Genomic DNA, 26238 nt, shown 5'->3' with positions numbered 1-26238 from the left:
ACCAACTCTGCTCATGCATCACAATTTTCAGATTGACTAGCTGTTAAAAGTTGTGAAAATCTTGTATACTTTTCATGCTGTAAAATGAATGGAAGTCAATGGAAGATTTCATTCAATGTTAATGACAGACATTTCTCTCTACTGCATGCTCAATTTATTTATTTTTGTACTTTTTCAACCCCTTTAGCAATATTTAAGCATATGAGATTTAATATATTTTCATCTGACACTTTTTTCAGAAAATGTACATCACTATGATATTTTTAAAACTTTGTTAGGCGATTGTTTTGAGAACACAAACCTAATACCAATTGTGCGACATTCATTCAGATGTGTGAAGCGTTCTAGAATCACTGATTGGATGGTAATTTCCCAACTTTATTGGGGAACTTACTTAATTTAGATTATAGGGAACCAAGTTGACCACAACTGCAGCTTCTTAGTATTCACAGTGCAGACTTGGAGAAATAGAAGTAGATAACTGTCTATTCTTGCCTCTGATTTAGAACTATATCAAGTCAAACTGACTGGAAATGTGCTGGGGTAAAATTACCCACTATCTCACAAAATTGTAGAGATGGTCCATTATTTTCTTGCACCAACAGGGAAGATAACGGCAATCAACTCACATCTGTCATGTTCCACATTTAAATTAGGTAACAAAAAATTGGTTTCTTGTTGAACATTGTCTTTCAACGTTGTTGATCAGATAAACTGACATCCCCTGGTACATTATCATTTTAGACATTTAGTGATTTTTAATCAATTTGTTTCAATCTGGCTAACGTAACATCTAGATATCTTTATCTTGTTCTAATCCAATGAAACATAACATGTACCCAAGCATACTCAGTTCAATATATATGATACAGAAATAAAGCATGCGATTACTATATAGATTATGGGGTAACATAATATTCATTGTACTCTTTGTTCCTACAAAGAACTAGGATGTACTAACGTACTTAGTTCCCACTGAACCTTAGTTCTATAAAGCTCTGGTGCAATGATAAACTTAAAACTCCTTTTTGTTTTACTAACCCCACTGACAACAAGCCTTTTGGTTTCAGGGTGCAGTCACCACATGATCTGCCTGAGGGAAGTCTTTTTTTAATCATTTGAATAAAAAATATCACTACCTTTCGATTGTTTAGTTTGTTGAGCCAATTGAAAATAATCAAAGCATAGGCCTACATAATCATGATAATCATGCAAAATGGGGGAGGGTGAGACTACATATTCAAGGGATGTGTCAGTCTGAGGCCATTCAGAACACACAGCATGGAATCTTTTCGGACTGACAGCCCCTGAATACGTAATATCACTAAGTTCCCCACAGAGGATAGTATTGCTCCACCAAGAGTCCATGAGAACAATGAGGATGCTGCACTTTACTGTAAAGCCAATGTACAGTAGAGTGCAAATACTCTATAGAGCATCGGGAAAACCCTTTTCATTAAGCATAGTAATACACACCTCAAGTCATATTTTTACATCAAATTCTCCTCACATTGCCCACTATATCTGATCCAGAAACATTGTCGTCTACACAATAGTAGGACTAATGGATGTAGGCTACGCTATTGTAGACTATTTCGAAGTTCATAGCCTACTACATTTTACAAATAAAACACCAATTATTGAAATCGAACTGCGTAAATATTAAACAAAGAGTAGCTATTGATGTAAGTACAATAACGCGAGATGGATCCTTTTTAAATCAACCAACCCATCTTCGGGATCCGTCTCCTTTAAGAGTGTTTTTCCTCGCACAGTTGATGACGTTCTCTCGTGCTGTAAACACTGCTGACGCTCAGATGCGTGGTGGCAGACACAGCTTCAACCAAGGACTTGAGAGCATACTGTATTTGCGAGGACTGGGCCACAAAAAGCGATTTACACCTCAAGAGTCTTATGATATCGCAAAAACTAAGACGGTGCAGTACCCTCTGTACGAAGTGCAATGGCTAGAAAAACGGACATTCCCTCTTCTTACTATGGTGAGTTGCCACAATCGTCTTTGTACGTCGCAAGCTGATCCTTTCTTCTAAGACATTATGACAAAGGGTTGCTTGTATCGGTATGGCCTGGTTGGCATATTGACTTGAAGAAGTTGCTCATGTCACTTGTAGGCTACAAAGAATGAATTGGTTCAAGATCCATTGTATCTCTAACATGATCTGATCTAAAGCGATACTTTGAACTAGACAAAGAATTTTCAAGCCATGATTAGGAGACTTGCAAACACAATTTCACCATGAGGAATATTGAGGTCATATTAATAATATAATGACTGCCAAAGTGTGGTCCAATGTGATTTTAGTGTTCGCTGAACACTACTCCTTCGATGTGTACAGTATACATTTTGAATGCAGATTAAAGCTTTGACTAACTGCATGGTTTTACAATGTCAGAATGACACAGTTGCAGATGCCCAATGTTGTAATGTAGGCAGATTTGACATCCATTCGCTTTTCGTTTTTGCCATGCAGTTCAACAAAACGATATAGGCTAATCCTATGTTTGGCCCAGTGTCAACAAAACAATTTCCTCATACCGCACAATGTAACAACAGTTAATAATTTTAGGAAGATCATGCCAAACAAAGGATTGGCAAATAGGCTAAATCATATTAGTTTATCAATGCTAATTTTGTCCAACAATTTCATTCATGCTACAAACCTAAAAGTTCAATTATTTTCCTAATAAAAACAGTTGGTTCAATTAGGTACTAAGAGTCAGGATGCATATCTTTCTGTGCTGGCTAACCAAATCTAAACTGGTGCTGGCTGTAATCCACATATTTCAGTATCTGAAACAACTGTCATGGGTTAATAGTTGCAAACTGTGCAGTGAGAGACATGGCCAGTGGTGTGGATGTGATGGGAAAGCTTGAGTGTCTGTCTTAATGTCATCTCTGTTGAAGCAGCATTTCCCTGCCTACACAGTGTCCCTGTGTCAGTTGGTTCCCAGGAGGCCAGGGTTGTGTCAATCATGCTTATAGCTTGTCAGCTGAGTTCACAATGTGTTTGAGGGATAGCAACTTGCTATCCCTCAAACTATCGCTTCTCTCCAGACTCTGCCCACCTCTCAGGACTGAGTGCTTCAGCCCCAAAAAACGGCATTTACTCTAAGAATATTTTATATTGTATGTGAAAGATCACCTTGAGGTCGTGGAAACATTGGACTTGTTTTCCTTCACAAAAACATTTAATCTTGTGTGCAATCATGCTGATGCTGTATTCTTACACTGGTGCCAATATAAGCAACCTTTTGAATAATATCTAAGAGAGGAAAAAAAGAGGGAAAACCTATTGGAAGCTGTAGTTCTTTAAACTGCAGAACCAATTGGAGTTTTAGTCAGTGGAGCATGGGATGGAGTTATGCTGACTCCCTGTGTTCAGGTCAGCTGCTTCGTCCAAATGGCCTATTTGGGAGTGCTGCACAGTCAGCTCACATGTCCAAATGTCATTTCTCGGGCAGCTAAAGCCTGTCAAAGCAGGCAAAGAGGGATGCTACAACATTGAGCTCTTCTTATCCTACTTTACTTACAGTAGAGGCGGTGTTGGAACTGTCAAATCATTTCTCACCTTGCAGAAAAGACCACCCCACAATTCAGTTATTGATTGCATGTAAATGGTCACAGAGATAACGTGTTGCAGACACACATATTGGAAAAGCCCATTCTAGATACTGTATGGACTTTCAAGTAGATAGTGTTTCTATCCATCTATTAACATCTTGACTAACAAATATTGAATATTGTTTATTTGATTTCGTAACTTTATGCATAGCCTACATGGTGCTGTTTAATCAGTCATAAAAGTGAAAAATACTTAATAATCACTCTGTGACAGGTTCATTGGTGACAATTTAGATTTAGTTCCATTCACTGTAAGAATGTGCGGAGCTGGGCATACCGATAATTAACAAATTTCTCGCATGGTCAGCTTCTCTAAGTGCTGCATTTAACCTGCAAGGGAGTGCAGAGGCTGACACAGAGCGAAGAGCTTTGTTTGAGAATCAAACACTTTCTCTTTCTCTATCTTCATGTGACGCTGTGTTAGGAAGAGGGTTGTAGTCTCAATGGCTCATCTTTTCATTCAGGAACTCTACCGAGGGCATGTGATGGGCTTTTCAAGTGCCTCAGTTCCCTTTCTATTTTAAGATGGAGACCGATGTTGATGATGTGGTGCTCCTTCATGCTTTAATATACTCTTCATACGACTCTCATGCTCATTATTTTTAATGAGGTGATATTCTTCAGCAGCGTGAAATGCCATGGTGCTTTTCTCTCCCATCCCTAGTTGTTTGAGAGTAGATGGAACTCACAGTAATGACAGACCAAGTTAGCAAATACTTACGCAAACTCACTCAGTCAAATATGATTGCCTTTACTCGACCCTGTGCAAATGAAGTGAGTTAGTTATAAATTGATTTGTCTTTTGTCTCCTTACTAGTGACATTAGTTAACCCACCACCCAAAGACACACTGTGGAGAAGAAGAGTAAGATGCAAATACTGTACGTGAAGGAGGAATAGTCAGGACTGGTGTTGTTTGGGCCGCATGACTGGACTGACCTTGTACTGTGCCAAAAGATTCAGGTAGACCTTTAAAGAAAGGACACAGGATGCAGATTGCAGTGTTCTGGACCTGTGGTGTTGCGAATGTAAACAAATTGAGTTGAGTTATCTCAGTTGTAAGGAAACACAAATTGACTGTACTGCGAGGAGCGACTGAAGCAGAGCTGGAGACACAAGCACTGAGGCCTTATGGACCACATAAGAAGTCCGGTCCTCCCTTAAGGCCCCCAAACAAATTGTACTGTCACTTAATGAATTAAGTTAACTAAACTCTGATTGCATTGGGTCGTGTAACACCCCTAGCAACTTCTATCAAACTGGCAATAGAAAAGCATTAGAGTGCTCTGCCAGACATTGAGGCACCCGTGTATGTTTGGAAGAGAATGAAGAAGTACAATACTCAGTGGGAAATACGAGTGTGCACGTGTTTTAGAGTACCTTATTTCTTCGATTTAAACGCCGCAGCGTTAATTACACAATGTTCATTTTTAGTGCTGCATTTATTCGAGGGCGGCGTTTAATTTGTAAGATAGATTTAGTGAATTGTAGCTGCAGTGCGGCCATAGACAAACAAAGAATAGACAAGGAGGTCAAACACAAAGCCTAGTGTAAAATTGAAGCCGCGTGTGTGTTGGTCAATCTTTTCTCTCCAAATTGAGCTTTCCTGCTACTACCAATAATCACCAGCCAGCCTGGGTAGCGTTAGCATAAAGCGTGATCAAAATGTTTTTGTTTACATTTACATTTAGTCATTTAGCAGACACTCTTATCCAGAGCGACTTACAGTAAGTACAGGGACATTCCCCCGAGGCAAGTAGGGTGAAGTGCCTTGCCCAAGGACACAACGTCATTTGGCACGGCCGGGAATCTAACCAACAACCTTCTGATAAATAGCCGACTCCCTAACCACTCAGCCATCTGACCCCCCTGTTTCTAGTTCCCACCGATGTTCAAACCAAACCTACTCCCTTGGTCCTGTATCACACTGCTAGCTTTACAGAACCAAGGTCAGCCAGTCCCCAGACACACTACCCACTGTCATCCCCTGGCAGGGACAGGCTTGCTTTCAGTCTGACACTCTGTTCCCTCTGGTGGAAACTCACCCCCTTCCAGACACCCCCCAACCCAACCCCTCCTCAGAGCGGATGTCAATCCAATGTCTCCACTCTGTCGAAAAACTGGCTTTTAATGTTGTTTTTGTGTGGAAGATTCTGCATTAGTCCGACAGCATCTTCTGTAAAGCATGACAAGTAAGCATATCTGATATCTGGGAGACCCCCCCCCTCCCCCCCTTGGGGTCTTGATAAAGGACCTGGATGTTCTGAAGGACTCTATTTTATAAAGGATGGGAGTTTTGCAGGTTGCAACAGACTTTGCCGAATGACAGACTGAAGTGGACGATGAAAGGAGAGATAGCGAGAGAAACGAGGAGGGGGTGTGTTGGGAAACGGGGAGTATTTGTGTTGTATTTATGTCCAAGGTCCTTAATAGACTGAATTAATTCAGCCATCTGGAGCATTTTAAACACTTTGATTTCTTGGGAGATTGATTTTGAATCCCGTCTTTGTTTTGGGGCCAGGCGGTGAGTGTGGGCTGTCTGATCAGCATTCTGTACCCAGTGGGTGTAAGGATCAGAGGGATTTATATGAAGGCCACTCTCACTGCCTCTGTTCGTGTGTGTGTGTACGTTCTGTGTGACTCAGCTCTTAAACCTTGGCCGTGGAGCTCTACCCTAAAGACCCCTGACCCCACTCTATGACACCAATTGTATCAGAGCCTCTCTGGCCCTGGTCTCCATGGCAACAGTCCACCAATCTGAATCCAAGTGTGATTTACATCCAAGTTAAGAGATAAAGAATACACACTTTTCCAGTCACAGACTAAGTCAAAAGAAATGAGCCTCAAACACAAGTTACCGTGTCTTCTGTCCTCAATAGATTTTGTCCAACATTTGTAATGCTGAATAATTTCCCTGAATAATAAGTTGTAGGGAAGCAGGCTAAACCTAAATGGAATGCACACAAGTTGACCCCTCCTGTTTACCCAATGGTCTATAAGTGTTCATGAATTGCCAGAGACATTTCTGCGAGTGAACGTTGAAAAGACACAACCCTGGCACTGCACCTGCAGTCATGGAACATGGTATGAAAGAGGTCTGTGTTAGCCTACATGGTGAAGCCTGTGGACACTGGTGCCTGTGTCTCCGTGTCAGCCTGCGTTGGAGGGCCTGTGTACTGGATGTGTCATGGAGAGATGTTGAGTAAGGAGGGCAGGGAGAGAGAGTGTGTGTGTGTGTGTGAGGGGGGGGTGGGTGGATGGATGGATGGAGGAGGGGTGGGTGGAAGCATGTAAACAGTGCAACAACAATGACAAAAGGCGATCGCAGTTTATCTCAATGAGCTAACCGCTCATTTGTGACCTTAATCTCCCCCAAAATGAGGTGCATAGAAAGTGTTTTTTTGTGGAACTAACACAATGGAATAAATGCTACTTTTCCATCTGGCACTCTACACCAGCCCTTAAACAAGCTGCCCGTGCCCTTAAACAAGCTGCCCCCCAGATAGCAAACTTCATTGAAACTACGTTGAATCAACATTCCACTGTCAAAGCTAATTTCATTGAACCAATGTCAGACTCTGATGTTGATTCATCATCATTTTGCACCCTTATTTCATATTGAAACAACGTTGAAATCACAACCCCAAATCAACGCGATATTAACGGTATTTCCACCAATATTACTATTGAAACAACGTTGTAATCATAACCTAACTAAAGATCAACATGACTTCAATGGTATTTCAATCGATATTAAACCACATAAAACTATAATAGGTGAAAATGTCCTCTTACAGCCAGGATAAATGTTATGAAGGCTATCCTACACATTAGGTTTATGTGATCAAATCGTGCCCTATCACAGCCCTTGAACATCTAACCCATGGGATTAACACAATACAGTGTATTACAAAAACAATGCCACAATTGTTGTCTTTTCCCCTTTTGGCTTTGTTAGTGTGACTTTAACCCTTGTATTATCTTCGGGTCATTGTGACCCATCAGTCATTGTGACCCACCGTCGTATTGCGACAACTTTACCGCATACAAAAACAAAGTGAAGCATTTTATTTTAACCGTTGGGCTGTCTCAGACCCCCCACATTGCGAAGGTTAAAAGAAATTATTTTTATTTCCCAAAACCCGAAGATCCATAAGGTCCAAGCTTATCGATACTGCTATAGGCTATCGAAACTAGTGGATAATGTAGCCTGACGTTAACTTATGTAGGCCTATTGAGAGAAAAACGTCATGTCATTTAAATTAAATCACTGGTGCACAAACATACATCGATTGTCTAATAAAATTACTAAATTCAATTGAATTAACGAAGAATTGATTTGCCTGACGCTCTACTTCGCTTCATTTCTCATTTGGTTGATTGCTAGGATGGTTGAACGTAGCCAAGCGGTCACAGGCTTGACTACATTTTAATAGTTGACATTAATAAGCCAATTCAGGGCTCTACAGTGCAACTATTTCACTCGCATGTTTGTGCCCCTAAAATTAGATACGTGCGCGAACCGGATTTTTTTTTTTTTTTACGAGCAGTGTGTGAGTAAAGACTAGCCTCCCCCCTCCCCCGCCCCGCTGCTGATCATTCTAAACATAAGGTGCGTTCGACATGGACTGACTGTAAAGTAAATTCCATGTTGCTTCTAAGTACATTATATACGTGTGAAATGAGTTCCTGAAATCATGTGCAAAGCGCTAAAACTTTGTCACACTGAAATGTGTAGTTAAACCGAAGAACAGTTTCTCTTCCGTTTTCAGATCAGGTTTTAATGGGCGGAGCCAAAAAATGCCCTATCTACGTCATTTCGCCCTATCTACGTCAGATCACTGAATGGCTCCTCCTGCTGTACTGTTATTGTAGCCTACATCAGCTAGCTAGCTAGCTTCAGGATGTCTCCCACCACCCGCAACTGCATCTTCCCTGGATGCAAGAACTCCAGCTGCGCTGCAACGCCATTTAAGTTCCCTATTGATAATGAAAGGAAAAATAGGTGGATAGATTTTGTGATGGAAAGCTTTGGATAAACTCCAACAGCCGCCTCTGCACTGACCATTTCACGGCGGACAGTTTTAACATGGACCATAGACAGACGGGGTTCACCAACACACAGCTTCTCTTGCAGCGCGGAGCCGGACCGAGCATCGCCCCTCCGGCCGTTCATCCTCCAGTCGCACCTGGACCATCCACCGCCGCCAGCAGTTCATCACTCAGTTCTGTGTGCTTGTTATAATTATACTAGATAACTTTTCCAGAGGTATCTCTGCTATGAGTTAGTGCAAACCGCTAACTTGATATTAGGCTACTCGGTGTAGAATGATGGTATTTTGGTGAAATAGCTAATGTGTTAGAAGTAGCCTAGTTGGAGAGCTCACTGTCTGCTGTCTCTGGTGTCCATTTTTACTGTTACAGCTCAGGGGAACATTTCATTTATATGCATCTGTATGTTTCACTCATTGAACAAATACATTCTAATTCTATATGGTTTTGTTCTGCTTGACATAGCGTCCATTATCTGGGTCGGAGGTAGGCACTATAGGCAGCAAGGGGCGGAGCTTCAGCTCCTTCAGGCGACACGCCCCCCCAGTCTCAAGCTGAGAAGACTGCAGATTTTTTCACGATTTCAAAGCCTAATTTAACATACTTGTCGGTGTTATTTTTTTCATTCAAATTTGGATGGGTAGTTAATAACACATTATTCTGTGGTGTGGCAATCTTAAAACTCGTTTCCAGGTCCACTTTACAGGATCTTTAATGCAGCGCCGCAGCCGGCTGCAGGCGGCTGACTTGAAAAAGTGAATTCTGGTTAGACTTTTTGTCCGACTGGAGATGGCGCAGAGGCTACGTCACTGTGACGTAGCCATCAAAGTACCGTGAGATCGATTCGAGAACTGCCGACTGTGTAGCCGAGCGCACATAGATATAAAGGGTAGATGCAGAGCCTGTTTAAGGATATATATCTATATTAGACATTCTCTGGTAGATGTCTCATCCGCGTTGCCGGACAATGGAGTCGAACGTCCGCACATGGCGGCCATCTTGCTACAATCAACTCGCTCACCCATAACATTCGTGTTGATGCTACTTTTTAAATGACCATAACTTGCTCAATTTTCAACCGATTTTTAAACGGTTTGTTAGCAACGTCAGAGATGTCGTTATGCCACTGCATACTTCTATTCTATTCTTAAAAAAAACACATAATTATTCATAAGTATGCAGTGGCATACCGACATCTCTGACGTTGATAACAAACCAAACCGTTTAAAAATTGGTTGAAAATTGAGCAAAATATGGTAATTTAAAAAGTAAATGTAGCATCAACACAATGTTATCGGTGAGCGAGTTGACTGTAGCAAGATGGCCGCCATGTGCGGACGTTCTAGACTCCGCCGTAAGACATCTAGTCTTTATATATATCTATGCGAGCGCATTTTCTCAAGAGCAACTGCATGGGTTCTAATGACGACACAGCTATTTCATGATTGGCCAGACTCACACAGGACAACTTTGACGCATGTTTTGTAATTATTCTGACACCTTCAGTTTTGCCAATGCTAAAATCCGGATCAAAATGTTTAATTAAATAAAAAATGTGTTGAAGAAAGAGTTTTAGTCCGCCTCTTCACTAACCGAAAGACTAAGTTTAATTATAAATAAAGTAAGCAAACAGCGCTTGATCGGCCATGACTGACGTCAACGCAGCAAACCACAAGAAGCTGGAATATGCGACTTTACAGAGCCGTTTTTAACTATGGGGGTCAGATGGCTGAGCGGTTAGGGAATCGGGCTATTAATCAGAAGGTTGCCGGTTCGATTACCGGCCGTGCAAATTGACGTTGTGTCCTTGGGCAAGGCACTTCACCCTACTGGCCTTGGGGGAATGTCCCTGTACTTACTGTAAGTCGCTCTGGATAAGAGCGTCTGCTAAATCAGTGGTTCTCGCGACCCCCCGAGGGGGTGATTGCGAGATGCTTTCCAGAAATCAAGGAACATTGTAAAACAATTAGAAATAGCATATTTTAGCCAAAATGTTAACAAGTTAAAAATAGTAGTTAAATTAATGCATGCAAATAAAAAAGCCATCAGCCTTTTGATTTTCCATTCACTGTAAGTACGGCAAACCATCTGACATCCAAGCAGGAGGACGCATTAGTTGAACTGTCAAGCGACCGAACGTTAAAGACAGCATTCTCAGCCAAGACACTGACAGGCTGAGTTTTGTATTTCAGTGGAGAGGGAATACCCATGGCCGTGGGAACTAGGGGTGATGAGGGTGCTGCAGCACCCCTTGATAGCACGAGAAATTAAAATAATATGACTTGAAAATCCACCACCGCGGCAAAGCCCCGCAGTAGCGGACTGGCCATCGGGAGCACCGGGAGAAGAATAACAATGGAAAACCAGGCTAAGAAACGTAAGGGTGGGGCTGCAAAACTAAGAGACAAAAATACATCACCTTCACTAGATAAGGTTTTACCAATTGAAAAACAGCTGTTTATTTGACACTAAAGCTCAAAAAATATTTTACTAGCATCACATCAAGTATTGCATGCATTAACAGGTTAGCAGTGGTGGCGTATACAGGGCCCGGTTCTGGTGGGCCGGTCTGGATCAGATCCAGGGCCTATTTTTACTCCCACTTATACGTAAACCACCTCCGTGGATGCGGGGGTCGCGAGTCACTGGCACCATTATTTTAGGGGTCGTGGGCTGAAAAGTTTGAGAACCCCTGTGCTAAATGACTAAATGTAATGTAACTCCTCCCCGAGGAGTCCGACTTGAGACGGCGCCGAGGCTAGGACACTTTGACGTAGTCAAAGTACCGTGAAATCTATTCGAGAACTTCCGGCTGTGTAGCCGAGCGCATTTTCAAAAGAGCAACTGCACGGGTTCTAATGACGACACAGCTCAGGTTTTGTATAGGTGGGGCAAAACCCAACCTATCTAAGTCACAGCCACCTATCTACGTCAGATCACAGATGGTTGCATTCTGTTACTCAGCTAGTACGATGCAAAGACAAAGTAAACACATAAAACACTCATAGACTTCAGGTACCGTATTTTTCGGAAATTAAGCCGCGGCCTGTAGCCTACCCCAATTTTACAGTTTTCTTGTGGTTGTAGGCCTACTGCTTACATTTCGAAGCGGCTTATAGCCCGGTTTTAGAACAAAAAAGTGGCTTTGTCCCAAGATCTCTACAGACCGTGCAGCTAATTTAATGCTCAACACTTGAACGGGGACTTATTACTTGAAAGAGGAATCATTTACTATGTCGTCATTTACACTATCAGGGCTTGGAAATACCTGTTCCTGGATAAAAAAACAGTCGGCCTATATTCCAGTGCGGCCTAAACTCTGATTTACAAACACAAAGTTCCCATTCTGGTGGGATGCAGCTTATAGAAAATGCGGCCTATTTTCTGTAAAATATGTTAGGTCCGTTCTGATATCTGCAATTGATTTAGCTAGTATTGCTGTTGTTGTTAAATTCAGTAAATTCGAGGGGGCGGAGCTTCAACTCCTTCAGGCGACACACCCCCCCAGTCTCAAGCAGAGAAGACCACTGATTTTCTCATGATTTCAAAGCCTAATTTAACATACTTGTCTGTGTTTTTTCCATTTTAATTTGGATGGGTAGTTAACAACACATTCTTCTGTGGTGTGATGAACTTAAAACTAATTTTCAATTCCACTTTACAGCATCTTTATACTCAGGGTCACTGCTTTATCTCCATGCTGTCCTGTGAAACCAGACCAACAACTGACTGTATTGAATGTGTGAATGGCAGAAAGACAGTGAATCCACTTGAGAAGTAGGCTAGTGTCCCCATAACTCCTGAGAAGTGTCCAGTGTCATAGCCGTCTTTATCAGCAAAGCAGCAAATTAGATTTGTATGTATTTTCTCACACCTCCCTTAAATACAGCCTGGTGACTTGTCTCTCACGCTCTGGGCTTTATCTATCCATCCGGGCTGTTATACCTGGCACCCATCCAGCTGTGGCAATCTCAAGTCATTCCCACCACACTCACTTGTCTCAAATCTGCCTGACTACAATATAAAAGTATCCCAATGGAAAACTATCCCAAAAATATACTAGAAATTTTTTGCATACAATAGATTTGTTAAAATCAAATGTTCTGCATAGAAATGTGTCCTATTTTGATAATTTAATTGTACAATGTACCTCAGTATTGTCCTAATTGATGCTGTGTTGCTAGGCTACTGTGTCCTGATGATTGTTTGCCTATAGGCTATATTATGCCATTGTGACACGTGGCACTTTGGCATCGATAAAGTCCTTGTCTCTCTTAACATATTTGCTCCATCTATATCTCTACATAGGTATTTTAGCAGTGTTATGAAACTGTTAAATAACTTAATAGACTCCATATCTACATTGTATTACTTCAGTAGAAGTAGTTATACTTCACATACGATAGATAGTGAAATAATAGATAATTCTGTTAGCTGATCAGGTCAACCTATAAGTTTGTTGCAGTGGCAGACTGAATGAGGATGCAAATGGTATTAAAGGATGAGGATAACTGGTAAAGCCTGTGTCTGGGCTTACTGTGTAATTCCATACCCAATCCAGCCTCAGTGTCCCAGAGGGTACAGTACAAGTAGCCTATGTAAGATTACCACAGTTTGATGCTTTGTGTGCAGCATCTGATGAAAACAGATGTTTAAAGTGATTATGTTATTTTGCGTGTTTAACATGGCAACCGTAAAAGCCTCACATCACTCACCAAAAATGAATTATTTCAAAATGCTGTGCTGTATTTTCACATGGGGCACTGATGATTAAACTTGAACAAAGGTTACAAAAGAAGTAGCAAAATATGTTTGCACTGTTTCTATGTTTCCAAAATGTAAATATTGGATTAGACACCCATTTTTTTTTCTTTTGAACATAAGCAATTTTTTCAGGGAAATGCCTGGAAAAACTGTTTCAAAATCCACATTACAATTCTTCGGATTGCATATTGAAATTTGTTAGCATCATTAGAAATGCTAATTTATCATAATAGGGAAACCAGGAGCCCTTCAAAAACTTTAATTGCCCCAATAATCACAAGTTTTGTTCACAAAACAAACTGTGAGGTGGATTTCAAATCTTTTGAATGTCTGTTTTGACTTTTGGCCTCATATATTTGCACAGGCATACTCAACTATATTATAAGGTTATTGCTAATACCATACAGCACAGTTTAAGCCACTGTGAACATATCCTTTCTCATCCTTGCTTCAAAATGAGCTGTAGTGACAGTTGGGCCACCCAGCCCAGCCAGCACAGTTAGCAGTGATGCTAGCATCCACAGAGTAGTATGCCTGGCAGGCATTTTCCAGATGTTGTTAACTAGCAGACCTTCATTCAGACTGACCCAATCTTTACACTCAGCTATCCTCACTGCGCTGGCAGCCTGCAGTGCAGTCTAACCAGGGTGGGCCTGCGTCACTGATGAATGTCAGACCTCCCGGTGCTTTTTTGGACCGGGACAAAAATCTGTTTTAGGAAAGCAGCTGAAAAACACAGGAGACCTCTTTAAATAGGCAGACAGCTGGTATAAAGGCGAGTCATCAAAGTAAATGAAAGTATTTATATTCCACATTCTGTCCAGAAGGCAATTGCCACCTACACAAAAGTCCCTAAGGAGACAATAATAGCATTACTTGGACTACAGTATATTATCAACTATATGAAATACCAATAAGCATGCATCACAGGTATTATACATAACGTATGATGTACTGTTGTCTAACTAATGCTATTTTAATAGCCCTAGGGACTTTCATGTACTGTATGCTGTACTGAAAAACCTGAAATACTAGCCTAGGTTTAAACTGAAAGTATTCAGTGTCTGCTAGTGCTCTTCACATCAAGCGTGTGACTCTACAATCTGGCATGGGACTATTGCTTCCCATCAGCTCTCCCATTTGACCGTGGCTGGCGTCTTTAGCCCACATGTTGGGCGGATATAGAGACTTCTGTGGTTCTCACCAAAGCAAAATCATCCTGCCCCTTGTTGCTTCACAATCTGTCCTCTCACCATCACCTCCCTTGCATCTCCACCATATGTGCAAACCTGTTTTCACCACAATGGATTTCACACAGGAGACCAGTGTGAGGGCGTTACATATTCACAAACCATAAGGAGATCAATGAAATGTTTTTTTTTTTTTGTCTACTCATATTCCTCCGGCATCGGTCCCAAAGCAGCTTCTACCCAGCTTGGCCCTGGCAGATGCAGTTCTAATTAGCTCTGATATGAGTTAATGTGATGCAAACTGCTGGTCGTGGGTTTGTAGTTACATCCACTGGGATGTAGCAGCAACTTAAGGCAACTAATGACGCATCACAGAGGACTAGCCAGATTTCTATTAGCGCATCAACTACTGACACCGACCCAACTGATCTCTTACCTCCTATTAATGGTTTCTAAGGCAACTTTAAGTCTGTAATTTGAGAATTGCTGTATCTCTGAACGAGGGCTCTCCTAGCTGCTATGTGTGCTGTACCATGCCCTGTGATAAAATAGAATCTGCCCCGATGGCTTTGCTCATCCCGATTCCCCATTTTTTAGAATCCAGTTTACAACCCTTAATTAGGACAAAACTACTGTACACGGGAATGAGTAACAGATGAAAATGTCTAACGCTGTTTTAATTGGGGCAGTGCAGAGAGAAAAACAATTATGATCATGGTTGTAACCAGATCAGTGCTCTGGGATGAAACCCTGGATTAGAACCAAACTTCTCACCCGCTCACTTCACCATAACCAGTCACAGATGCAGTACTGATAGGTGAGATCTGAGCACAGTGAGAGAAACAAGCAGACAGGATGGTATCTTGTTTGCCTACCCTGAGTGTTCTGAGCGTGCCTGCCAAAAGGGTTGCGTCTCTCCACTAGCAGTACTAGAGACTCGGCAGATGGGAGAAAGGCTCACTCATGCTGGCCTCAGGTCTGCTGTTCTGAGAAACGACATTCCATGTGTGATGATTGATGCACTCTTCATACTTATCTCCTGCTGGGGCAGTAGTAAGCAGACCTATATGATTAAACACCATTAGAGGGTATCGCAGCCATACTAGCTTGTTGTGTTCACAGGGTCAAAAGGGGATTCTTCTCTGGTCAAGATAAGCATGTGTTACTTTAGAGAAGGTTCATTATCCAAAAATGCTCTCTTAAATGCTGTGACCATGTTCTTCTTAATAGCTTAGCATGTTAGCATAAATTATACCAGAGAGGGGCTAGGTGGGAATGTGGATGTTACCTTTTATTGAGTTCTGATCAGTTGAATTTTTTGTTTATTGATGACCTACTGACATAATATTATGCCTAATTGTTCACTAAGAGGGGGGGAAAAACAACAACAATTGTTCTTTGAAATAACAATTATTTTCCCCTGTGCCAATGCCATGGTAAAGTTCTGGATAAAGTACAAAGAGATGTATTTTAATGTTGAGTATATTTTTCTTCTGCTAGAATGAGGTTGTTCTCAATTATTGTACATTTTCGGTAACCATCCAATATGCCTCTATTCCAGGTGAGCCTCGCAAGTTTGACCCAACTTTTAGAGGACCCATCCATAACAGGTACTGCCACTTTACTCCTCCCACTTGTCTTTCATTTAGATTTTATCAAAATACTATTAACCATTATGTTTCAAATGTGTAGCCGACATGTGTATAAGATGTTTGTAAGAAGCTAAGAGACCAGCAAGTAACAAAGGCAGTACTCATTTTGTTTTCATTTGTGTTGTATTATATAAGAATGTATGTACATCTCCCTCTCTCCGTGCTGATAGATTGATCATTTGTCAGGGAGCTTTGATAAAGAGTGAGCTTGAGTGCTGACAGCTCTCTACACTGGCACCAATCAATAGCCATTAGTTGTGCGGGTGGCTGGAGCCCAATGAAACATTACCCGGGAACACACCGGGTTACATCAGAACAACACACTCTTTAAGAACGCAGACAAGGCAGCAGTGAAATGTCTGTGAAATTACTCTTCTCGGAATCTTACCTGACTTGTTGCCTAGTACATAATGTAGTATATGCCATTGCATTCAGTGTTGCATATTCATTGCCTACAGTGTTGCTCAGAAAACTCAAGAAACAGCAAAACTCAGGAAGCTAAGGTTAGAAAAGGAAGAGGCGTTCATAAGTGGGGACATGACCAGGTTAAAGGAGTCCAAGTACATGTTTAGCAAGGCAGTGAGAGGAGCTAAATGACTTCTATGAGAGGGTACAACACCAGTTCTCAGCTAAGAACTCTGCATTTGGCTGTAGAGGACTCAGGCAGATCACCAACTACAAACCTAAAACCCCCCACTCTGTTAACGACTCACACCTGGCCAACGATCTGAATGAGTTTGGGGGACTCCATCCCTCAACTCTAGCCCACCTCGCCCTCCTCTGCAGGGGCATGGGCCTCACTACATCTGCCCACCCCAGAGACCCCCTCATCCCCTGCCACAGTGACGACTCTCTCCATCCAGGAGGGAGATGTCAACAGGCACTTCAACAGACAGAACCCCTGCAAGGCAGCCACCCTGAATCACTGGTATTCCCAGACATCTTCAACACCTCTCTGGAGACATGTGCCAGCCTGCTTCAAGACCTCCACCATCATCCCTCTCTCCAAAAAAACAAGGATCATAGGACTTCATTACTTCCCGTCGCCCTGACCACTGACCCCCTGCAGTTTGCCTAGAGAGCCAACAGGTCTGTAGACGATGCAGTAAACATTGCCCTCCACTCCATCCTCCAGCACCTGGACTCCTCGGGAACCTATGCTAGAATCCTGTTTGTGGACTTCAGCTCTGCCTTCAACACCATCATCCTGGCTCAGCTACTGGAAAGCTCTCCCAACTGAACGTGACTCCACCTGCAGGTGGATTTCAGACTTTCTGTTTGACACAGGCAGCATGTTAGGTTGGGAAAACATGTCTCTGACTCCCATTCCATCAGCATCGGATCCCCCCAAGGCTGCATCCTTTCCCTTCTGCTCTTCCTCCTGTACACCAACTGCTGCACCTCCAGTCATCAGTCCTTCAAGCTCCTGAAGTTTGCGGATGACACCACCCTCATTGGGCTCATCTCTGGCGGAGATGGGTCCGCCTACAGGTGGGAGGTTGACCATCTGGTGCCCTGATACAGCCAGAACAACTTGGAGCTCAACGCTCTTAAAACAGTGTAGTTGATTGTGGATTTCAGAAGGGAAAAAAAGAACATGGCAATAAACCAGTTTCTGATTCTGATATTGATCATCCACTAACACTATATTGATACAATGTTAGTGGATGATCAACCCTTTCCCTAATCCAGTGACAAAGCTTTTTATGTTTTTTTCAGGAATGTCATTGGGTAGTTTAAACAGCATATGGTTCATCTTCACTGTTGAAGGCCAGTTTGACAGGCTGCTGTGAAAGCATGTTCCAATCCTCCAGAGCCTCTTTATCCCACACTCTCTGGCCCATTTCTCTCCTGCCGCTGTGTGAAGATACTTTGATGTTTTCTCTGGCTTAGAGGCTTTTTTTAATGAGAAAAGGGTGAACGGACTCTCTAGCCGTCTTGTTTTTGTACAGGATCACCAACTAAATGGATTCCATATCTGTGGTTATTGAGCTGTCTCTGTCCTCTTATCTGGAGAGGAGAGCAAAAAGAATGTTCGAGAACTAATTCTGCCTGTCCCCAAGCTACTAATATAAATCCACTGCAGTGGCAGTTGGTAAGTGTGATCAATAAAATGCTGTACAGAACACTTTTCAGGCTATATTTTGATTACATAATCGCAACTGGCACCAGGCAAAATGACTTTCTTTGTAAAACAGACAAAACAAAACAAACAAAGTTTGCTAGTTTTATTTAGTGGTATTGGGTTTACTGTATCATATGGGTGGAATCATTTTATAATGATGATTAATTGTGTAGTGTACAATTTATATATATGAAATCCAAGTGTAAGTTCCTTAAATTAATTGTCAGCAGCTGTCCAAATTATTGGACTGACCTAACATTTCCATATTCTGCTTGATAGTAAAATAATTATTATTGCAGAATTTACAGTAAAATGACTGTAACCAATGCTTTATTTTTGAGCATGGAATAATAGCCAGGCAGTATTTTGTGTCAAGATTTAAAAAAAAATTGTGTCCATTGTAAATTTATACTAAATGCTATTACATTATTTCTCAAAAACATTTACTCAACACAGGACTGCTACTATTGTAGAATGTGTAGAACCAAGGCCTCCATTTGTGTAGTTTGAGAAAGAAATTATGAATCTGGAAATGAGAAAAATTTCCAGAAATCCGGAATTCAGAAATTACGATCTGGATAAGAGCGTCTGCTAAATGACTAACAACCATCAAGACTAAATACAGATTTACTGTATGACAGGATGGATTGAATGCTGGTCCATTTCAGTGCACCTTTCCATCTTCAACCAAGCTGCTACCTGGATCAAATCAAGCATTGCTTGCACCAACAAAGACATTTGGAGGTTACTCAGATTAGGTGTATCAAGTTATGGGTGTGTTGGGGGGAAGAGCAGTCTTACTCCTCCTCTCGAATGGCCTCTTCATCAAGGATTTCTCACACAACATACATTTTTCCTAAAACCACAATTTGAATTAAAATCATCAGTCAAGCACATTTATTTATAAAGTAACATGCTATCTATGTAAATCGCAAGGGTTTCTATTGCATACATTTTCAGGCTGTTTGCGATTATTTAGGCAACTCAATTACGTGTATCTAATCAGTTGAATACTTTACACTTCATACTTTACAATTGTTAGTGGTTTTGCATATGATCGACTGTAGATTTCATATCGACTAAAGTTTAACAATGTAGGAAATATTATTTTTACAATGCAACCCTGAGGTACTAGCATCATTGCCTCTATCCCTAGAAACTCCATCTGAGGTCACTGAATGCATGATGGCATCATTATAACTCAATAACTTTATTGCATGGCACAGCAAACCCAGTTCAATCTGTTCTACAAATAAACTGGGTTGACATTGTTTCCCCATCCCTAACAGGGCTGTCAGCAGGGTGGACAAACCCAGTCAGATAGGGTTTGCTTTTCTGAGATAAGGAATAGAACAGTTGTTTTCACTTCCCTTTTATCTGCTCCCCTTTCAGCGTTGAACTTTGAACGACTTTGTGAAGGTGGTTCGGATTTAGCATTCACAGTTGTGCTATCTTAGTACAAGCCTTAATAAGGTGGCTGTGTCTGGGGACCTGGGGGAGTTGACTGAAAGCCAGACCTCTTAGTAACATTATGCAAGGTTAGAGAAGACCGGTTTTAGGTGTTCTTTTCTGATCACTCATGATGCCAGATGACTGACTCATATCCTCACAAATGCACTAGAATTTAATCACCATGGCAACCACAATAATTCACCCTTTTCTTTTGAATGAAATGAAAAAGTACTCTCTCGTCATATATATACAGTGTATATATATATATATATATATATATATAGGGTGGACCCTAGACAAGGAACGCTTTAATATCCGTAGTGTGTACAGCTGTGGCCAAAAGTATACATACATTTTGTGTTTGCCTTGGCATAAAATGACTGCTAACATAATTTCAGTAAGTCATATCATAAGCACAGGGGAAAGTGTGAACTAGTTCTAGCCAGGTGAAATCACTCTATCATTCTGATTGGATTTTAAGAGCAGATTGACTGCTGTAAAAGAGGGGACTATTTGCATATATTGAACATTCTCGCCCCAAAAAAGCATAAAAAAATATGAAATGTGCCTTATTGTATTCCAGTATTCTATAGAAACTGAAGATGTAAAAAAAATCCTCAAATACTGAACCAGAAAACTTTGCCAAACACAACATTTGTCATTGCCAAAAATTATGGCCACGACTATATATGATAGGGAGTCAGGTGGATGAGTGTTTAGGGAATCGGGCTAGTAATCTGAAGGTTGCCAGTTCGATTCCCGGCCATGCTTATGTTGTAGACAATGAAAGGCACACAATAACTTAAATTCAATATTATTATTATGGTCACGTTGACAAATGGTAGTGGCAAAATTGACAGCATTTTTTACTTGCACATTTGCTTGGAAGTCGGTGAAACTGTGTTGACCAAATGGAATAATTTAATTATTTGAGGAAGGTTCATTGTTTGCCTTCCCAGGTCTTATTTAGCTAAATAAACCTGTACATGTTTTCATAGGCCTACTGCATGTTGATTATAGCTCATAACCATGCATAGTGCTAACAGGATGGCGCCTTTAATGTGAATCAGATCAATTCAGCGATAATAGGCACGTTTAAGCACCAAATGCAGTGGTAATAATAAAGGAAGCTTTTTGTCAGACATGATAGGAATAGCTGTCCCCTATAAGGCTAAACTCAAGCTCCTTTCCTACGTACCCACTCCAAAGTATTGCCATGAAGTACAGGTTCAGTTCGAAATCATCCGCAATAGTCAAGTAATTGTAAGCTTTGCAATAACTGCAATGGCCCCTAAATTGGTGTAAGAATGCTGCTTTGAAAATGGGATGTACACAGTAGCCTATTTGTCTTTTAAATTCCTAATAAGTTTTATTCCTTTTTTTATTATCCATTGCAGCAAACTGTATATTCTGGTTGTGCATCAGTGAGCTGATTTCCACAGCGCCATCTGCTATGTAATCAGGAAAGGGGGTGTTTGGAGTCTCCAATAAAGCAGACTGTACTGTAAAAGTGCTGTAGGGGTTTGACAGTGGTGTTCCACGCTGCATACAAAGCAAGGACAAGCACTTCCTCAAAGGAGTGCACTGCAGCAACACTAACATCTGAGAGCTCAATCCCTGCTCCTTGCTGTCTTTACCCAACAGGATAGAAGAGGAGAAACAGCCTGAGGGCTAGAGTCATTTTCAGTTTCTTACAAGACAGAGATGGAGAGAACTAGACAGTGAAATACAAAAAAAGATGATTGTGATGGTGCGGTGAAAAGAACCTCCACTCTACCCAAAACAAATCGGTTGAGCAAAGATGCTGTTAACTGTTGTTTAAGGGTCTCATGACAAAGATAGTGACGCTCTGCCGATGTTTGGGCTTATGGCAAGTTGCTGTCAAATTATGGCAAATTCTCCACACTGAGTTATGGCCCAAACTATCTAATCCTCAATCCGCCTTTCTCTCTCTCTGTCTGACTTCCTCCTCCCTCCATCTGCCTCCTCTTCTCTTTGTGACCATCCTTCGCCTTCCTTTCCCCTCCACCTCTCCCATCTCTCTGTTTGTCCTCTCTCCAGGAGCTGCACTGACGTTGTGTGCTGTGTTATCTTCGTCATCGTCATCCTCGGTTACATCGCTCTGGGCACCGTGGGTGAGTTGACACATTGCCTCTGATTTAATCAGGCGGGTTTCATAACGACTCATCACAACTGGCCCCCCTGTACTGTGTGTGTGCCGCTGTATCGTAGTTGCACAGTTGGTAGTGCTGTGTGTATGTGTGCCTGTGTGTGCAGTTCTGTATTTTTTATTTTGTTTACCTTTATTTAACCAGGCAGAATCATTAAGAACAAATTCTTTTTTTAAAGTGACGGCCTGGCAAAAAGCAGAAAAATCTGGTTAAAAAGCACAACGGCACACAACCGCAGCAGTAAAGACATACAGGAAAAAAAAGCTAAAAAGCAACAACAAAATACAAGCAGATTAAACAAAGCATGGCATTAGTAACATAGGGAGTCAGGGGGGATACAAATGTTAAAAGCATAAAGCAAGAAACAGACATTATTTACAACAACCACAATCAAGACATAGACTGACACTGGCAAAGCAGGCAACATAGGTACAACAGTAGGACAGACTAGGCAGTTGGCAACAGACAATAATGACAAACCATGGGGATAAATAGGACAACAAGATACTCTGTGCATGTATGATTCTGCTGTAATTTATTAGATTTATTATATTCTGTTGTGCAACAGAGCAACTGATTGTGAGAAGTGTGTGGGAGGTGGAAGAATGGATTCCCCAGAGACAGACCCATTGCTTAATGGCAGAGAGTTACATACTGTAGCAACATCAAGAGCCTAATGGTTTTGTATGAGTCACTCTCTTGTTTGTAGATCTACTGTAACTCATCCCACTGTTTGCTTGTTTAAAGGTAATATCTCAAACTGGAGTTTTGAATCAGCTTTGTATCCATATTGGGAATCCCTAAAGCCCTTTAGTCATTTTAAAAGCTGTACTTTTCAACTAGTAATTTCTCCTGTCACACCTCTCTCGCGCTTCTACTTTGTGCCTTCACACATTTACACACACTCCCTCCCTCTCTCCATGCACTCATCTTATAATTCCCCCTTCTCACACACACATACTCTGAGTGAGCCAAATGAAATTCCAATTCCTCCTCTCCAAAGTGCTGTTCCTCTCTGGCCCCTTGGCAGTGGAGTCACGTCTCAGTCTGGGCAGAGGAAGGACTGTGTCTGTTGCCCAATTACTCTAAAAGAGCTGGCGACATGAAATGGAGGTGACTTCAAATAGACAATGTCGTTTCTGCAATTAAGTGAAGGGCTTTTCATTCTGTCGTCTTCCCTGTCCTTTTCCCACACGTGAGATTTTTTTTCTCCTCACCGTTTAGATGGTGTGAGACAAGGTTGGAGCGGATATTGAAAGGAATGTCCCACATTTGGCCCACAGAGTAGTTAATCTACGTATATGAACTCCTTTGTGCTGCCGGTGTGCAGGTTAGAAAAAAAAATGAGCACAAGGACCGCACGGTGAATTTGATTTGAAAGTTGTGGCAACACTGAAAACCCTGTGTGAACAGTGCAAATGTATACAAGTGAATACGTGCGGCTTCAAATTGATTTGGCTCAAACTTTGTAAGACATTCATATACAGTATATGAATAAGAAAGGGTATACGGAAATCAAGTTGTCTCTATACTGTATGTTTGAAGTTGTCACTTAATGGATGAACATCCCATTTTCAGCAGTTGTGCATCCATATGAAGCTTCTGTGACTGTGCAGAACAGTAGTCAGTCTCTGATCCGATTTGACCTGCTTTAGTCTTGGGGACCAGCTGTGCTCATGTCATTAGGTAACACACAGACCGACATCCACATTAGGCTACTGCTGTCATTTGTCATGGCCCAAGGGGACTAGGATGTGATCCCGGCTGACACATTGACTGTACTGAAGCACTTGTCAATTAGGCTAATGAGGTGTTTGTGTGTTCGCAGCTTGGATCCATGGAGACCCCAGGAAGGTGGTCTACCCAACCGATAGCCATGGACAGTTCTGTGGCCAGCAGGGGACCCCTAATGTGTGAGTGTAACTATGGCTAAGAAAGGCCAGAAATACTGCCTCATAGTTGCCACCCTTCTTTTATTTTAATCATCATTCAAAGTTCTGTAATGTAGCGCGTTGTTGTTTTTTTTATTCTTCTTCTTTCCAAGGAGACTTTCTGTAACTTCAATTTCATACATACATTTTATGTTATAGACAAGGGTGCAATTTCTTCTTACATATTTTATTTTGTGTTAAACTGCAACTTGCTTTTGTTGTCCTTCCCCTGTCCTCTCAGAAATAAAGCCATATTATTCTACTTCAACATATTGCAATGTGCCAATCCTGCAGTCCTCATTAACCTTCAGTGCCCTACCACCCAGGTAAGAGATGAAGACGTTTTAAAGCAGATGTAAAATGACTATTTTACGTACCCATTGATTTCCCTCTGCTCCTAATTAAGCCTGATGCTCTCTCAGTAAGACGTATTTCCCTTTCACTTTGTTTCTTAGTTTTTATCTGTCTCTCTTTCTCTCCCATCGCAGCTGTGTGTCTCCAAGTGCCCTGACAGATTTGCTACCTACCTGGACATGCAATACAACTACAGGTACAACAAGAGCTACTGGGATTACTATAGACAGTTCTGCAAGCCCGGCTTCGACAATCCAAGCAAGGTACTGAAACTTCCTCTGCACATGGGCATTCAACTAAAACATTTAATTGGTGGCCAAGGAGCGAAGCTGCGGAGCCACTTAAGTGTTTCTACCTTTTCTTATTTTTCTTATGCATCTTCTTCCGCCATTGGAGTCTATGGAAGCCCCTAGAACCGTATGGTAAAAAGTTGTGAAATTTGGCACACTCATTAAGGACAGGCCCCTCTTTATTTACACCAAGTTTCATGTCTCCCATTGGAGACATGGAGCTATATTTGGACATTGTGATAGTCTTTTACTTAGATTTATTCATCAGTGAGTTTCCTTTACTGTATGGATTTGACAGGATTATTGTGAAATGTTGTCAGCCAGTGGCATACACTGCAATATACATACAATGATGATAAATACTGCAAAAACGAAATGCAAACATCATTGTCGAGATGGAACATATGAAATTTATATATATATTTATTTAGCAAATAAATATTGCATCATCTGTGCCCACTTTTATGTGAGGCCCTAATGTCGTCCTTAGTGAACTTTTTATAACCTTCATATCTCGTAGAAGGTATGAAAGTAGGTTCTCAGGGCCAATAAGATGGATAGTCAGACCTAACATACTGTACATGTTCTTACTCATGGTTAATGCAAACATCAACCTTAGGTTGACAGAAACCATACTGTACGAGATTCCAAATTCAAATCCCCCTACGTACATCGTTTTGGATAAAAGCATCTGCTACACTAATACATTATCATTATTATTATTATAAACAATTATACTGAATAGACTGTCTATATCAATACAGGAGAGGTCTGGTGAAATATATAGGATATAGAGAGTAGAACTCTTAAAAAAAGGCATTATTTCATCCACAGATGGCACCAACTGATGTCATTGACTGTACTTATCTTTGTAAATAACTGGCAGAGAGGCACCTGCTGTGACGCTGGTGTGCATTCGTCAGCCGTTCTGGCATGACAAGTCAGATGGCCCGTGGACACGGACATGTTTGTGTGGGAGCAGACCATCACACCATCGTGCCTTTTTGTGCTAAATCATCGATTCACCCCCCTCACTCTGTCTACAGAGTCTGCGACAGAATACGGAGCCATGCGTGACGTAGATAGCAGACATGGCTTCCGACTACAGTACTATGATGACACAGTGTTTCTCAGACACACACACCCACAGTCCTTATTGTGTTGTTAGATAAGCGGACACTCACAAAGTGAAGTCACCAAATCCGAACATTTCATCGAGTGAATCTGTAATGTCACTCAAATCGTTTATTTCTTCTACTTGTTAGCCAGTAGCACAAGTCTTACGAGATGAAGACTGCCCATCCATGATAGTGCCGAGCAGGCCATGTGAGTGAATCCCCAGATGCATTTGATCATTTTTTCCCGATTAGTCATTTTGTCTCAGTCACTGACCGCACCCAACACCTAATGAAAATCCTGCATTTGTGTTCCAGTCCTTCAGCGGTGTTTCCCTGACTTCATCACCAGGAACGGAACACTAACTGTTGCCAACAAGACTAACTTCAAAGATGGACTAGGTAAAACGAGGAGTGTTGTCGATCTCAGAGACGCTGCCAAGTAAGTTGTGTGCGACTGTACTGTACTTGTAACTCTAAACACAGTAGTTGTACTGTAC

The 26238-nt window shown here is 41.5% G+C and overlaps 1 protein-coding gene across 6 annotated transcripts in view; it reads left to right on the top strand.

Moving 5' to 3' along the window:
• The first annotated feature begins 1811 nt into the window (after positions 1-1811).
• Positions 1812-26238, top strand: part of slc44a5b (solute carrier family 44 member 5b) — a 38680-nt gene continuing 14253 nt past the window's right edge. For 3 of the 6 annotated variants that reach the window (XM_062452309.1, XM_062452310.1, XM_062452308.1), the window contains exons 1-8: positions 1812-2000; positions 16210-16258; positions 21939-22012; positions 23877-23961; positions 24221-24305; positions 24468-24596; positions 25889-25949; positions 26057-26180. In XM_062452309.1, the coding sequence (XP_062308293.1) occupies positions 1964-2000; positions 16210-16258; positions 21939-22012; positions 23877-23961; positions 24221-24305; positions 24468-24596; positions 25889-25949; positions 26057-26180 (644 nt within the window). In that variant the 5' untranslated portion in view covers positions 1812-1963. The remainder of the gene's footprint in view (positions 2001-16209; positions 16259-21938; positions 22013-23876; positions 23962-24220; positions 24306-24467; positions 24597-25888; positions 25950-26056; positions 26181-26238) is intronic. The other 3 variants (XM_062452314.1, XM_062452311.1, XM_062452313.1) reach the window with 1 other exon arrangement.

This window comes from Osmerus eperlanus, chromosome 26, assembly GCF_963692335.1.
Source record: "Osmerus eperlanus chromosome 26, fOsmEpe2.1, whole genome shotgun sequence".
NCBI lineage: Eukaryota > Metazoa > Chordata > Actinopteri > Osmeriformes > Osmeridae > Osmerus > Osmerus eperlanus.
The sequence above is the reverse complement of the archived record's forward strand: the minus strand, read 5'-3'. Positions and strand labels throughout refer to the sequence as shown.